Here is a 14,886-nt window from a genome sequence, read left to right as displayed (position 1 = left end):
CTACTTTCAGCACTTGAACAACAAGCGAAATATCAACAACAATAGCACCAATAATATAGCCAATAACAACACCAACAACAACAATAACAACAACAACAACAACAACAACAGCCAACTAAATCGCAACAAATCGCATTCAATCATTGGCCTGCACAGCAGCAAGTACGAGTCCTCGCTAAAGGACAACTACAGTGCCAAAAATGTAAACCTAAAAAATCAACTCCTAAACGGCGGCATCAAGAGCGACACTTACGAGAGTGTCTGTCCACCAGAGGATGTGGCCGAGCGCACCAAGCAGACGCACAAGAACTCCATGATACGCAACAATCTGGCCGAGGCCTCGGCCAACAACAATTCCAATTCAAATTCCAACCTGAGCAACGGTGGCAATCAGAATGGAAGGATACTCAAGCGCGTTTCCTCGGCGCCGCCCATGCAAAATGTGGCCATTGGTGAGTTGGTATATTGAATTGAAGAGAAATTTTTGAAAATATGTCCAAGAATCAAGAAGGATAACATACTTTTTCAAAGGTTTTTTAATGAACTGAAGTTTAATGCACCAAAAAAACCATCAAAAAAGTATAATCGAACCAAAAACCTCTCATAATCCTCTTTGTAATCCCTTGTGCTTTCCCTCTAGTCAATGGACCACCGCCACCTCCCTTGCCGCCACCACTGAGAGCTCCGGCGGTACAGCAACGCAACAGCTCCAGTTCCGAGCAGCCAAACAACAACAACAACAACAATGGGATCTACAAGAAGAATGTATTTGGACCAAACCAGGCAACTCCAGGTGGAGCTCCACCCCAGATACCAGCTCCGAATCCCACAACCGCCAGCAGCGAAACCGTGGACTCGGACTCCGGGCTCGAGGTGATTGAAGAGCCAAGCCTGCGGCCTTCAGAGCTGGTGAGGGGTAACCACAATCGCACCATGTCCACCATATCGGGTAAGCAGTTTTGGTATACACAATCCTAGCTATAATATCTCACCTGGTATGCCCAGGTATGCCTGGAAAAGTACGTTTTGTGTAGGCCTCAGTTTCGGGTTTTCAGTTTTTAAGCCACACACACACCAGTTGTTTCAAAATTCTCTTCGAAAGCTTCAAACAATTTTTAGCCAAAATTGGTCTGAGGTGGAGTGGGCTGCAGGGTTGGTTAGGGGGAGGAGGCAGCACAATGAGCAGCAGCGACGATGGCAGCCCAGAGTGCAACTCCTCCGGCACGGAGAGCGATCCGCTTTGGTCAGATCCCTCCGAGGGCAGCAGCAAGACCTGCAGCGAGGACAATAGCCCGGACTTGGCAGAGGGAGAGGAGGAGGAGCAGGAGGAGGAGGAGGAGGAGTCCACAACAACCTCGGAGGGATCGCCCAAGGAGCAATACCGAAAGAACACTTGCATTGTCTATAGCCCTGGCAATCCCACCCTCTTCCTTGACTCCCTGAATCTGAAGACGTTGAGCGACAGGGATTGCCAGCTGCTGCATCGTCATCTTTCTGGCGTCAAGGTGGATCGCTCCATCAGTCCTCTGTGGCCGGATCCTGGTGTTCTCATTCAGGGAATGAGCTGCAGGTCAATGGCCAAGTTCCCCCGTCCACTTTGAATGTGTTCCTGGAGGAGGAGCGTCTCAAGAAGCTAATGCAACTCCTTGGTTGCAAATTCAATTAGTGTCCATGAGGTGAAAGACCTGCTCTGGGGGTTCCGCATCAACGTCATCATCATCATCATCATCATCATCATCATCCTCAGTGGCTTGTGACTTGATTGATCAATTGCTTGCTGGAAATTCGCCAGTCATGGCCATGAAAATGCCCTGCAGCAAACCTGATCCGTCTGCCCGATGGGAACATCTTGATTGCCAAGCCAATGGATCTTGGATAATCGAATGTTTTGATGCCTCAATTAGCCAAGTTATTTCTTTTATTTGTTTTAACATATTCTACGAAAGAGATACTACTACTTTTTGGGCGAAATGCAATTATTTTTCCGAGTTATTTCCATTATTTTTGGTCCAGGAAAACGGCTGTTTAGACGCTTGACTAATTATTAATTAGTATGAAGCTTAAATGGCCGGCTTCCTAGCCAATTTGAAGGCCTTGCCCGAGACAATACCCCTCATTATCACACTATAAATATCGTAAAAAAAAACGAAGAAAAATGCGAATGATAGCTGCCATGTTTGACATGTGTTTGGCTCCGATTTTTCATTTGTTAATTGACCATTATGGAAGAGAAAGGGGTAGGAGGAGTTGGAGTCGGGAGTTGGAGTTGGTGGAGAGGCTTTAATTGAGCCGAACGTTCACACGATAAGGCGGCAAAGATCCGTGGAAAAACGGCAGCGAAAACAAAGAAGTGGAAGTCGAATTCAGTTGGAAAAAGTGGAAGTGACAGCGATGAAGCGAAGAAAATAATCCCAGACACTTGACTGCCGTATAAGTTATGAGGTACACTTGGAAAAAAAACTACCTAAGAAATTATACAACTTTTTTGGGAAAGAAATAATATATATTTTTATAGTTTATAATTTTATTTCAATTTTAAATCAAATGTTTTGGAAATTAACAAATATTTCTGTATGGGAAAGTAAGCTTTTTTATTATTTTTTTTAAAGTTGTTTAGATTAATTATTATATTTGTACATTTATTTTATTACAATTATTTTATTATTTATTTATTTTAATTTTTTATTTCAATTTTAAATCAAACTTTGGGAAAAGTAAGCTTCTATTATATATTTTTAAAGTTGTTTTGATTATTTGCTTTTTTTTCTAATTCTTTAAAATGAGTTTTTCGGCTACTCGAGGTCTTATTTGAGACTCAAGAACACTGAAAAAAAATATATATACTATATAAACTGCTTTTTCGATTCAACCAAGAAATTCTCTTCAGTATATATATATTTTTTTATATTTTATCTTCTTTCCTAAATCCTTAAACATGTATTTTATATTTAATATTATTTATAATTATGTTTAAGTACAGATAAATATTTTCCCCAGTGCCTGATCAATGATCTATGGGCCACGACAACAACATCATTGTCAATTTGCCCCTCATCGTCGTTGGGTTAGAGGCAGGCCTTCCTTGGTAAATACTTACATGCATGATCCATACCCCCAAACCGCGATGAGGAAGCAATTTCCCAAAAAGTCGCAGCCATAATTGTGTGTCCCACACAATTGGCCAGCCACCCACATCCACCTAGCCATCGAGCTACCTATCCACAACCACATCCACCTATGCCACCGCCACACTCTCCGCCTGGCAAATCGTGGCTCGTGGATCTGCGAAAGTTTTACCAACGAAAGTGAACGTGTTTTGGCCATCGTGGAGCCGTCTTGGGTGAATAACTTTGGCAATGGCTTGAACTCACTTCAGGCTGCCAGCGACGCTCGCAGAGGCAACATCGTCAACTGCAACGCGAACTTTAATTGCAAATCGGAAACCCGCGATGTCCTTTTGGCTACTCCTGACAATGTGACTAGTGTTGGAATTATAAATATATATATACATATATATAGATCTCATTGAAACAATCAAAATGAACATGCTGGGCTCGGTGAAAATCCACAAGAATTCGCGGCGAAATTACTTTACTCTCAGCTTTCAGCGTTTTGATATTTTTCGGTGTAAGTGATTCTATGTGAATATTGAATTTTTGATATAAAGTTGGTGCTTTAATCTGAATTTTTATATTTTGTTTAAATTTAAAATTTAAAAAATCAAAAAGAGACTTGAAAAAAGTGTTCTATAGCTTTTAGTGCTTCTATATTTATGGGTGTGACTTTAGGTTTTAACAAAGTATAAGAAAAATTTTCTTTAATTATATAGAATGTTTATAATTTAAAGGGAAAATCTGTCGAGTTGGAGATTTTGCTGTGACCATTAGGTTTTCTTAACTAGAAATTCCTTTTTTTTAAGTGCTTGTTTGGTGGAATAATTTCTAGAGTAAAGAAGACTCAAGTCTTTAAATACACTCAAAATAAATTATTTCTTAATTTTCTGAAGGGTAACTAGTTTCTGTTTCAACCAAGAACATCCTCAATGCTACTTTTATATTTATTTGTATTTTATTTTATTTATTTGAACAGTTCTTTCTAATTCCAGTACAAAGGAACTTGTAATTAAATTTTAAAAGAATTTAAAAATTAATATTCATGAAAATGAATCCCTTGACTTAACTTTCAACTGAAATTTTCCAAAGTGTGTCTGTCTGCCTTCAATTTCAAAATATATAACTAAATAAATGTTAAGTAAATCCAAGTCATATAAATCCTGCAAGCTACTATGAACATCAAAAGGACTTGAAGCCAAGAAGCCGATTTAATTGATCCTTTTTGTGATCACTACAAATAGTCAATAGTCTATTATTTTCTAAATAAATCTATCAAAATTGTTGCGCTAATGAAAGGTGAGTCCCGCTGCCATATCGTTATGCATTTCTGGTTCAGACATTGCACTCGTTAAAGCCACTAAAACGAAAACCGACCTGTGGACATCAAATGCCAATTACAAATTTCTCCCCAGACCCGTTGCTCAAAGAGTACATTTTTTCACATTTCGTTCGCTAGTTTTTCATGTCGCCAAACGTTGCAAATGCATAAATTCAGTTCAAACTGGCTCGACTCGATTTTGAGTGGTTTGACCATAAGATCGGGCAGCCATGAACTGATCCACCACCAGCTAGCTCCTCCACGTAATGATTGCCGGTTGAAACGAGTTACCAAAGGCCGTGAAAGTTGGAGCAATGCTGTGTGATCGGGTTTAGATGGGGTCTCTGCCCAATTACTGTCTGCCAGCAAATCAGCAAATTGAATAAAGAAAAGACATAAGGCCAGGGAAATTGTGGTTAATTTTTATGGGGGATACTCCCACGATAGTGTATAGTTTTTTAAGCTCGGAGGAAGTTATTCTTCCGTGTGATCAGCTGACACTGGGTAACGCTGATCACAGGGAAGAATTAATAGGTTTTAAGATTGGATTTAAACTGGGATTTAGGTTGGATTTAGACTTGAATTGAGGGAAAGATTTAAGGAAAGATTTAAGCTTGGATTTAGGCTTGAATTTAAGGAAGGATTTAAGCTTGAATTAAAGAAAGGATATAAGCTTGGATTTAGGCTTGAATTTAGGCTTGGATTAAACTAGGATTTAACTTGGATTTAAGCTTAAGTTTAGGCTTTGATTTAAGCTTGAATTTAGGCTTGGATTTAAGTGAAAATTTTGGCGAGGATTTTGGCGAGGATTTAGGCTAGGATTTAATCTAGGATTTGGGCTTGGATTTAGGCATGGATTTAATCTAGCATTTAAGCTTGGATTTGGACTTGGATTTAGGCTTAGATTTAGGCTTCGTTTTAAGCTGGAACTTAGTCTTAGATTTAGGCTTCGTTTTAAGCTGAAACTTAGACTTCGATTTAGGCGAGGATTTAAGCTAGTAGTACGGCTGTGATGTTAGCTTGGATTTATGCTTAGATTTAAGCTAGGATTTAAGCTAGGATTTAGGCTGGACTTAGGGCTCATTTTAGGCCTCTATTTAAGCTTTAATTTAAGCCTGATCTTAGGCTTCGTTTTAAGCTTAATGTTAAGCTAGAAAAAATCCAGTAACTCTTTTCAAAGTTGCTTCTGTTCCATCCAATCTCCTTGGGCTCAGATTTGTCACCAAGGAAAACCACATTTGAATGAATCCAAGAGGCCATCAGGCGGCGACTCTTAAGCACCTCAAGTGCAAGTGTCCCCTTATCGCCCCAAGAGCCAAGTGGAACTTTTGGAACTCCACCCCCGGCAGCTATCTGATTAAAATATAATATATATATTTAAATATATTTGAGTATCTCAGACTAATGTCTAATCATATCGCCAGCGGGTAAGACCCAAAAAACGTGAAGCCTAAAATAGTATATTAATATTATAAATACTTAAAGGTTGAATAAAGTCAAACTAGGCACTTGACTTGTATTTTTTTTGCAAGATTATTCAAATAATTTTTTCAGTTTTTGAATTTTAAACATTAAAAGTCACTCAATTTCTCCCTCTTCTGGCCAATTTATTAACTTGACTCTACTTAAAACTGAATTTATTTAGCTTTACTTAGGTTTTTGTATGCAACTGGGCCTGTGTCTGGTGAAAGGCGCCTACGCAGCCAGCTTAAAAGCAGCTCGTATTTTCTCAGTTTCTTATTTTTCCCCATTTTCCTTTTAGTTTTCTTACTTTTTTGTTATTTTCCCACTTAGTGGCTGGCTGCTCAAGTTGGCATGACCAGCGTCAGACTGATAACTGCTAACCCACAAAACTTATAAATAAATTTGTTCAATTCCAGCGAACAAGAAAGCCAAGCTGCTCAACGCCAACGGTGGCGGTGGAGGTGGAGGTGGAAGTGGAGGCGGCAGCAGCAGCACTAAGGCCAAGGAGGAGGATGCTTTAGGAGCCAATAGTACGCGAAATGGCATCTATGGTTACTCAGAGGGCGTCGGCAAGGGTCCAAGGAGCAATGGCAATTATCAAACCCAGCAGCAACAGCACTACCAGGCCCAGCAGCAGCAGCAGCAGCATCACAGTCACCAATACACGCCCAGTCTCTATGGAGGCGGCTCCTCCGCCGAGGATCACTACGAGCTCACCCAGCAGCAGCATCAGATTTACGGAGAGTCTGGCAACGGTTTACCCAATGGACAGCGGACGGGCGGACCCAATCTGGTCAACAAGCAGCTGGTGCTGCCGTTTGTGCCGCCCAGTTTTCCCAATAAATCACAAGACGGCGTCACGCACCTCATCAAGCCGTCGGAGTATCTCAAGAGCATCAGCATCGACAAGCGTTCGTGTCCATCCTCCGCCCGGTGAGTGAGCTTATCCATCCCCTGGTCCTCGTCCGAGTCCCAAGTCCCAAGTCCAAGTCGGACTCCGAGTCCACTTTCAATTAGCAGATGGCAGCCGACTTCATTTGGCTGCACATCTCGTGCAGCGGCTGTTATAATTAGTATTGGCGGTACAGTTGCCTCAATTAGCCAAAAAAAAAAAAAATCAAATAAAAAACTAAGCAAGCTGGAAAAACACCCAAGATACATGGCTGCCAAGACGCTTGGCTGCCGCTGGCCAATTAGCAGCTTGCTGCCAGTGATGCTGCATTTTAGCCAAAGAAAAAAATAGGAAAGAAAAACTAACTGAGGTTTTAAGTATTAAAAAAAATTTATTTGAATAATTTAGCAGCTGTTAAATATTTTTAAAATTTATTTTAATATTATAAGGCAGCTGTTAAATATTTTAAACAATTATTTTAATAATTTAAGGCAGCTGTTAAATATTTTTAAAATTTATTTTAACAATTTAAAGCAGGTAAAAAATGTTGAAATTAATATTAGGGGAACTCAAGTCATTTTTAAATGTATAAATTTATTATTTATATTTATTGAAAGGTTTAATATTTTTGTTTTTAGCAGCGATCATGCCGTTTTTATATTTTTTATATTATATTTCAAGTATTTTATTTAATTTTTTTAATGCCAGGTATATTATTACTTTTTATTAATATTTATTTATTTTTATTATTTTTTTTAATAATATTTGAAAATATTTAAGAAGTATCAGTTTCTAGTTTTTCTTTATCCTTTAAAATCTTTTCCCCTTGGAAACCTTTTTTTTAATGCATAAAATATATATTTAAACTTTTGTACAACTTTATTTTTTTAGTAAATGTCAGTTATATATTTTTATATATTATTTTTAATTAACTTCCATGACTTCATATATATAATTTTTAAAATCTTTTGAACTTGGAAATTTCTTTTTAGTGGAAAAAATATATTGGTAAACCTTTTCAACAATTAATTTTTGTAGTTATATTTTTAATTCTTTTGTTAATTTTTTGTTTAAGTTTTTCTGTCTTAAAAAATACAGATTTGGCTTTTTTCCAAATATATATATTATATTATATTATATATTTTATATTATTTAATATTATTTTATATATATTTTATTATATTATAAAAATTATATAATATTTTATTATATATTTTATAATTTTGTATAAAAAAATGAAAAAAAAAAACTGATTAAAAAAAACCCGAAACTTTGCTAGAAAAAAGCCAAGCCTGCAGCATTTTATCCGCCGCTCAAGAGTGCATGAAATTTTATGCGTGCCACTTGGCGGCCTGCCACTTCTTTGTGGCACACAGCGGCAATGTGGCAGCTGCAGCTGCAACTGCAACTCAGTTGCAAACCGAAGATGATACTGCGCACACGCCACGCCTGGCGCAGGTGGGGAGTAGATCCTCCCAAGACAAACCCAAGCCAAGCCCAAACCCCAGCCAAACCCAATCCCAACTCGGATAATCCCACCTAATCCCCAGTGAAAGTTGCGCCTCTAAACCAATGCCCTTGCCTCTCCACAGCTCCACGGACACGGAGGACTACATGCAGATACAGATCGCCCAGCAACAGCAGCAGCAGCAGCAGCATCAGCAGCAGGTGCACCTCTCGCAGCATTCGCACCACCCGCATCCTCACCCACACCCACACCCGCACCCACATCCCCATCCCCATCCCCATCCGCATCACCAGCATGGACATGGAATGGGAGGCGAGCAGCCACCATTACCGCCGCCTCCGCCACCTTTGCCCCATGGAATGCTGCCACCGCAGCCGCTGGTGCCGCTGATGAACATGGCCAATGGCGGTCAGGATGCCACCATGTCCGGCAAGTCATCGCACAAGCCCAAGAAGCCGCATGGAGCGACGCCCAGCAGCCAGGATACGGCCACCCGGAAGCAGCATCAGCCGCTCTCGGCCATCTCCATACAGGATCTGAACAGTGTCCAGGTGAGGGGGGAGATCCAAAACCAACAGGTCAGGTCGGGACAGGTATTTATATATGTATATATTGTAACCCCTGTGCAGCTACGCCGCACGGACACCCAGAAGGTGCCGAAGCCCTACCAGATGCCCGCCCGCAGCCTGAGCATGCAGTGCCTCACCTCCGGCACGGACACTTACCTCAAGTCCGACCTAATTGCCGAGCTGAAGATCTCCAAGGACATACCCGGCATCAAGAAGATGAAGGTGGAACAGCAGATGGCCAGCCGGATGGACTCGGAGCACTACATGGAGATCACAAAACAGTTTACGGCCAACAACTATGTGGATCAGGTGAGTTACTCCGCATCACAGAAACCCCCAAAGGACCTTGGGCTAAGTGGTGGCGCAAAGATCTACTTGCAGATACCCGAAAAGGATCAGGCCGGCAATGCGATCCCCGACTGGAAGCGCCAGATGATGGCCAAGAAGGCCGCCGAGCGGGCCAAAAAGGATTTTGAGGAGCGTATGGCCCAGGAGGCGGAGTCACGTCGCCTCTCCCAGATACCGCAATGGAAGCGAGATCTATTGGCGCGACGCGAGGATGCGGAGAACAAGCTGAAGTAAGTGGGTGCGAGTGGCAGGTGGCAGAGGAGGAGGCCTGGCCTCACTGTCCTTCTGACCTTCTTCCAGGGCGGCCATCTACACGCCCAAGGTGGAGGAGAACAATCGGGTGGCGGATACCTGGCGGCTCAAGAACCGGGCCATGTCCATTGACAACATCAACATCAATCTGGCGGGCATGGAGCAGCACTATCAGCAGATCCAGTATCAGCAGCAGCAGCAGCAGCAGCCTCTGCCGTTGGGTAACAAGGAGAACCAGTCGGAGCCGGAGCATCAGGAGCAGCACCAGCATCAGTCGGGTTCCGAGATCCTGGATTCGCCGGAGGGCCAGCGAGGAGCAACCGCCGCCGCCGAGGAGGAGGAGGAAGAGGAGGACAACATCATCCCTTGGCGGGCACAGCTGCGCAAGACCAACAGTCGTCTCAGCCTGATCTGAATTGAAGCATTCCTTCTCCCAAGTGGTGCATTTTTTTTTGTTTTTTTTTTTTTTGCTATAAATTAATATAAATTATAAATTATAAAAAATAAAAAATAAAGCATGTGCAATTAAAAACCCTACAACTAAGCTTAAGTTAAAGCCAAGAATATTTAGCTTCTTGCATTGTACTATATGACATTATCATAACATAATTATTATGATTATTATAATTATTATTATTTTATTAATATTTTTAATATTTTTTTTTGTTATTCCTACGGGGCAGAATCGTACATATATATATTGTAATCGAAATTTTCCGGTGTTGTCCTTTTATCACTTGTAATACTTGTGTGCGTTTTTTTTTTTTTTAAATATTATTCTCGTCGTGACTCGTCTTGAATTTATTAAGTAATTACCTTAATTTAATTGTCTTGGCTAAGCATTTTTTTATTGTTATTTGTTTTTATATATGCGGCTCAAACAATATTAATATTAATTGCAACAAATAACCATTTTACATATTATATCTATGGATAAACAAGCGAATGAACGAATCAATAAATACATTATACAGCTGCGGCAAAAAAAATAGCACTATGGCATATATTTTTCTTCATTGATTATTTGTTTTATAACTATTCATATATTTAACTTGTTTAAGGCTTTTATTTTTACTTTAGGCTCTAATTTATCGAAATACACTGCAAGTGTCGCCGATAATAACATGAAATTGAAATATTTACATTATGAATGTGAACGTTGAACATTTTAGGCGGCAACAAAAATAGCACTATTTCAAAAATAACTTAAGAAAACGAAAAAAAACGAAAAAAAATACGGGAAGTTCTGGAATATTTGTATTCATTTGTATTCCTTATCGATATAGTGTATTAATATTTCGTTGTAAAAGCTTTGGCAGCAATGACAGCAGCACAACGTCTCGGCATAGAATTGACCAAGTTTTGACACCTTTCCCGTGGAATACTGCTCCATGATTCTTGAATGGTGGCCCAGAGCTCCTGATTAATCCTTGGTTTTGCATTGGAAACATATTTTTTTACATCAGACCAAAGATTCTCTATCGGGTTTAAGTCTGGAGACTGAGCAGGCCAATCCATTAGGTGAAGGGATCTGTCTTGAAACCACTTAGGAGCTTTCTTGCTGGTATGTTTAGGGTCGTTATCCTGTTGGAAGACCCACAACAACGGTATTTCGTATTCTGCATAAGACAGCATCACTGTTAGCAAAATATCGCAATAGACATGTTGATCCATAATACCTTTTATCCAATGTATTGGACCCACTCCGTAATAAGAAAAGCATGCCCAAACCATGATACTCGTTCCACCGTGTTTTATGGTCTTGCAGGTGAAACTTGGGCGGTATTCCGAATTGGGGGGTCGCCGTACATAGGATCGAGATCCTCTTCCTCCAAATAGCACGATTTTGCTTTCATCCGACCATAGGATGTTTGGGCATGCTTTTCTTATTACGGAGTGGGTCCAATACATTGGATAAAAGGTATTATGGATCAACATGTCTATTGCGATATTTTGCTAACAGTGATGCTGTCTTATGCAGAATACGAAATACCGTTGTTGTGGGTCTTCCAACAGGATAACGACCCTAAACATACCAGCAAGAAAGCTCCTAAGTGGTTTCAAGACAGATCCCTTCACCTAATGGATTGGCCTGCTCAGTCTCCAGACTTAAACCCGATAGAGAATCTTTGGTCTGATGTAAAAAAATATGTTTCCAATGCAAAACCAAGGATTAATCAGGAGCTCTGGGCCACCATTCAAGAATCATGGAGCAGTATTCCACGGGAAAGGTGTCAAAACTTGGTCAATTCTATGCCGAGACGTTGTGCTGCTGTCATTGCTGCCAAAGCTTTTACAACGAAATATTAATACACTATATCGATAAGGAATACAAATGAATACAAATATTCCAGAACTTCCCGTATTTTTTTTCGTTTTTTTTCGTTTTCTTAAGTTATTTTTGAAATAGTGCTATTTTTGTTGCCGCCTAAAATGTTCAACGTTCACATTCATAATGTAAATATTTCAATTTCATGTTATTATCGGCGACACTTGCAGTGTATTTCGATAAATTAGAGCCTAAAGTAAAAATAAAAGCCTTAAACAAGTTAAATATATGAATAGTTATAAAACAATTAATCAATAATGAAAAATATATGTCATGGTGCTATTTTTTTTGCCGCAACTGTATATATGAATTAAAAATCTTCAAAGGAGGGGTTTACTGGGTGTGAAAATAATTATTAATTATTATTTGTAATATTATTATTATTATTATTATTAATATTTTATTGATTTTTTTTATATTATGTTTTGAAGGGTACTAAATCATAACCTTTTTAAGTTCCTATAAATCTTTATTTTATTTTTTTTAGAGGGTCTAACCCCATTTTTTAGTTGTATAAATCTTTTCTTTTTTTTTTATTTAAAAAACATTTTGAATAATTAACCAAAGTGCAAACGCACTCACTATCTGTGGCATTAATTGAAAACTGATAAACATGAAAGTGTGACAAAAACAAAATGATATTGAGATATGATTTGTTAGGGGTTTACTTATTTTATTTTATATTTGTTTTTAATATTAAAAATGCCATATTTATGGTTTATTTAATTTAAAAACTAATTGTTTAAAATTCTATGACAACATAAATTAGTTTAAATTGTATTTTATTTTTGTTATATCTTAAAAAATATTTTCATATTTAAACATATTGATATTTATGGGTTATTTAACTTAAAACTAAATTTATTATAATTCTGAAATAAAATAAAATAGCTTCATATATATTTTTTATATTTAAAAACATATTTATATTTAAATAAATAATTTTTTCTGGCTTATTTAATTTAAAACTAAATTGATTTCAGTTCTGAGGCATTATAAACTTGCTTTATTTGTTTTTCTGTTAAAAATATTAATAGAAAACTTTGTTTTTTTTTTTAATGTTAAAAGAATTAATAGTTTCAAAAATAGATCCTTGGGTATTTAAGACCTTTAGTTACGAGGCTTTCTTACTTTATTTAAATTATTTATGTCTTGAATTTTAGCATTTCAATTTTAATTATTATTAGCTGAAGTAAATACCATAATTTCCTGAAAACATAATCAACAAAAACTTAATAATAAAATTAAAATTAAAATAAAAACCCTTTAAAGTATTGCAAAGAATGGTATTACCCCTTCTTTTTATAAAGTTTACCACACTTTTACCTTCTTTCTTATGACTAAATCTCCGTCCGAATCTAGATTCTAACCACAGCTGTCGTGCTTGATGGTTTGACTTTGCCAAGGGTTTTGTTTTGATTGCCGCCTCCAAAAATGAACAGTCCAACGGTTCGAAGATTGTGCAGGTGCCGCCGCAGCATCGACAAGGAGGAACGTGTGTGCCTCTATCAATGGGTCGATCTTGGACCCCACTCCAACAACACCCAACCAACCAAGCAACCAACGAACCAACCACCCACCCACCAGAAGGAAGCCCCACACTATCTGGTTTTGGCAATGTTTCCATTGTTTCCACGCTGCATAGATAATGGCAAATTAGTTTCGGACTTTGTGTGGCTTAATTAAACGCATGGCATATTAATTTACCGGCCAGATAGATCGTAGCCACTCGACTAGTGCCCGCTGATAGGGCGCCCGGGTGGATCTTCTCTCTATATAAGCAAACCCCGCGGATCAGCCGGCAAACATTCGCCAGTGAATCCATTCAGCAGCAACATGAAAGTGATCAGCCTGTGCCTCCTGGTTGTGGCCTCCGCCAGCTTCCTCCTGACCACCGTCAGTGTAAGTCCAGTTGCCAAGGAGTTTCTGTGGAGGAATTGAGTGCTTTAGTACTTGCTATCTCTGGCGAGGTTTGATAAGCCGCCTGAAAGTGTGACAACAACAAAGAGATACTATATATTTTTTTCTTTATTTTTTGGGTTTTTTAATATTCAAAGAGTTTGTGTTGAAAATGAATAGGAGAAAGTGAAACTCCGCAAGAGAGGCTCTTCTATAGCTTCTTTTTAAGTGCCAAATAATTGAATTTTTTTTTAAGTGCTTGAAAACCAAAAACCTTTATTTAAAATTACTAAATTTTAAAGTCAAATATTTCCCACAAAAATGTATAATTTCCTCTTTCCCCATCAATTAGTTTCTTTGTTGAACCTCTCATATCCTTCAATTCCAGGCCAATGCCGTGGAGTCCTACGATAACATTTCCGACCTCGAGTGGGATGTTGCCGCTTTGGTTTCCGAGCTCGTGGCTCTCGAGGACATGGATGGCGAGTTCATGGATGTGGAGTCCTATGGCTTCTTTGGCGCCTGCAAGAATGTCGTGTGGAAGGGTCTCAAGGGCATCAATGGCACCAACTGCATCATCAAGGAGGTGATCAATGTGATGAGCGCCTGCACTAGCTATGTGGACAACGTTGGTCACTGCACCCTGAATGTGCCCAAGGATGTTCTGGCCATTGTCAACAATGCCAAGCAGATGGTCACCATTGGCGACAACATCATTCACCTGCGCTCCCAGCTCTGTGCCACCTCCAACAACACCACCACCACCACTCGGGGCGTGGTTTCCGCCACCAAGAACACCGGCAAGTGCATCTTCAAGCTCTTCAGGGCCATCCTGACCCTGATCCGCCGCATGAACATCATTATCCATGAGTCCGCCCATTTGCCCGCCAACACCGCCACCTGTTTCACCAGCGCCACCAAGAGCGTGGTCGGCTCCTGCAACGCCTTTGTGCCCAACATCAACTCCTGCATCGACAACATGTAGAGAACCAATTTTAAAGGTTGCAATAAAACCATGAGATTATGAGCAATGGGTTTTTAGCAGAGCTTGCAAAAAACTGTCGACCGTTTCTAATTGTCTGCATATATCTGTCTCTCTCTCACTCTTTACGAAAAGACTCAGAGAGCACCCGTTCATGAGTTCTTGGAATCAGCTCGCGCGCGTTCAGAGCGAACTCGTTTTTTTCTATTCTGCTTTGTTTCGGTTGTCCCATGAACCGTGGTCAGTGGACAA

The 14,886-nt window shown here is 39.4% G+C and overlaps 2 protein-coding genes across 8 annotated transcripts in view; both read left to right on the top strand.

The window, feature by feature from the left end:
- Positions 1-10,016, top strand: part of f (espin protein forked) — a 40,725-nt gene extending 30,709 nt beyond the window's left edge. For 2 of the 7 annotated variants that reach the window (XM_017178530.3, XM_070287888.1), the window contains exons 6-12: positions 11-452; positions 641-949; positions 6,312-6,828; positions 8,380-8,806; positions 8,885-9,133; positions 9,194-9,402; positions 9,473-9,990. In XM_017178530.3, coding sequence (XP_017034019.1) covers positions 11-452; positions 641-949; positions 6,312-6,828; positions 8,380-8,806; positions 8,885-9,133; positions 9,194-9,402; positions 9,473-9,839 — 2,520 coding nt within the window. In that variant the 3' untranslated portion in view covers positions 9,840-9,990. Of the gene's footprint in view, positions 1-10; positions 453-640; positions 950-4,187; positions 4,410-6,311; positions 6,829-8,379; positions 8,807-8,884; positions 9,134-9,193; positions 9,403-9,472 lie in introns of those variants that run through there. The other 5 variants (XM_070287887.1, XM_070287886.1, XM_017178528.3 and 2 more) reach the window with 5 other exon arrangements.
- Positions 10,017-13,587: 3,571 nt separating this feature from the next.
- On the top strand, positions 13,588-14,637 carry LOC108082915 (uncharacterized). The gene is made up of 2 exons (XM_070288469.1): positions 13,588-13,655; positions 14,041-14,637. The coding sequence occupies exons 1-2, from the start codon at positions 13,590-13,592 to the stop codon at positions 14,635-14,637; spliced, it is 663 nt and encodes a 220-aa protein (XP_070144570.1). The 5' UTR covers positions 13,588-13,589.
- The last annotated feature ends 249 nt before the right edge of the window (positions 14,638-14,886 follow it).

Source organism: Drosophila kikkawai, chromosome X (assembly GCF_030179895.1).
Source record: "Drosophila kikkawai strain 14028-0561.14 chromosome X, DkikHiC1v2, whole genome shotgun sequence".
NCBI lineage: Eukaryota > Metazoa > Arthropoda > Insecta > Diptera > Drosophilidae > Drosophila > Drosophila kikkawai.
The sequence above is the reverse complement of the archived record's forward strand: the minus strand, read 5'-3'. Positions and strand labels throughout refer to the sequence as shown.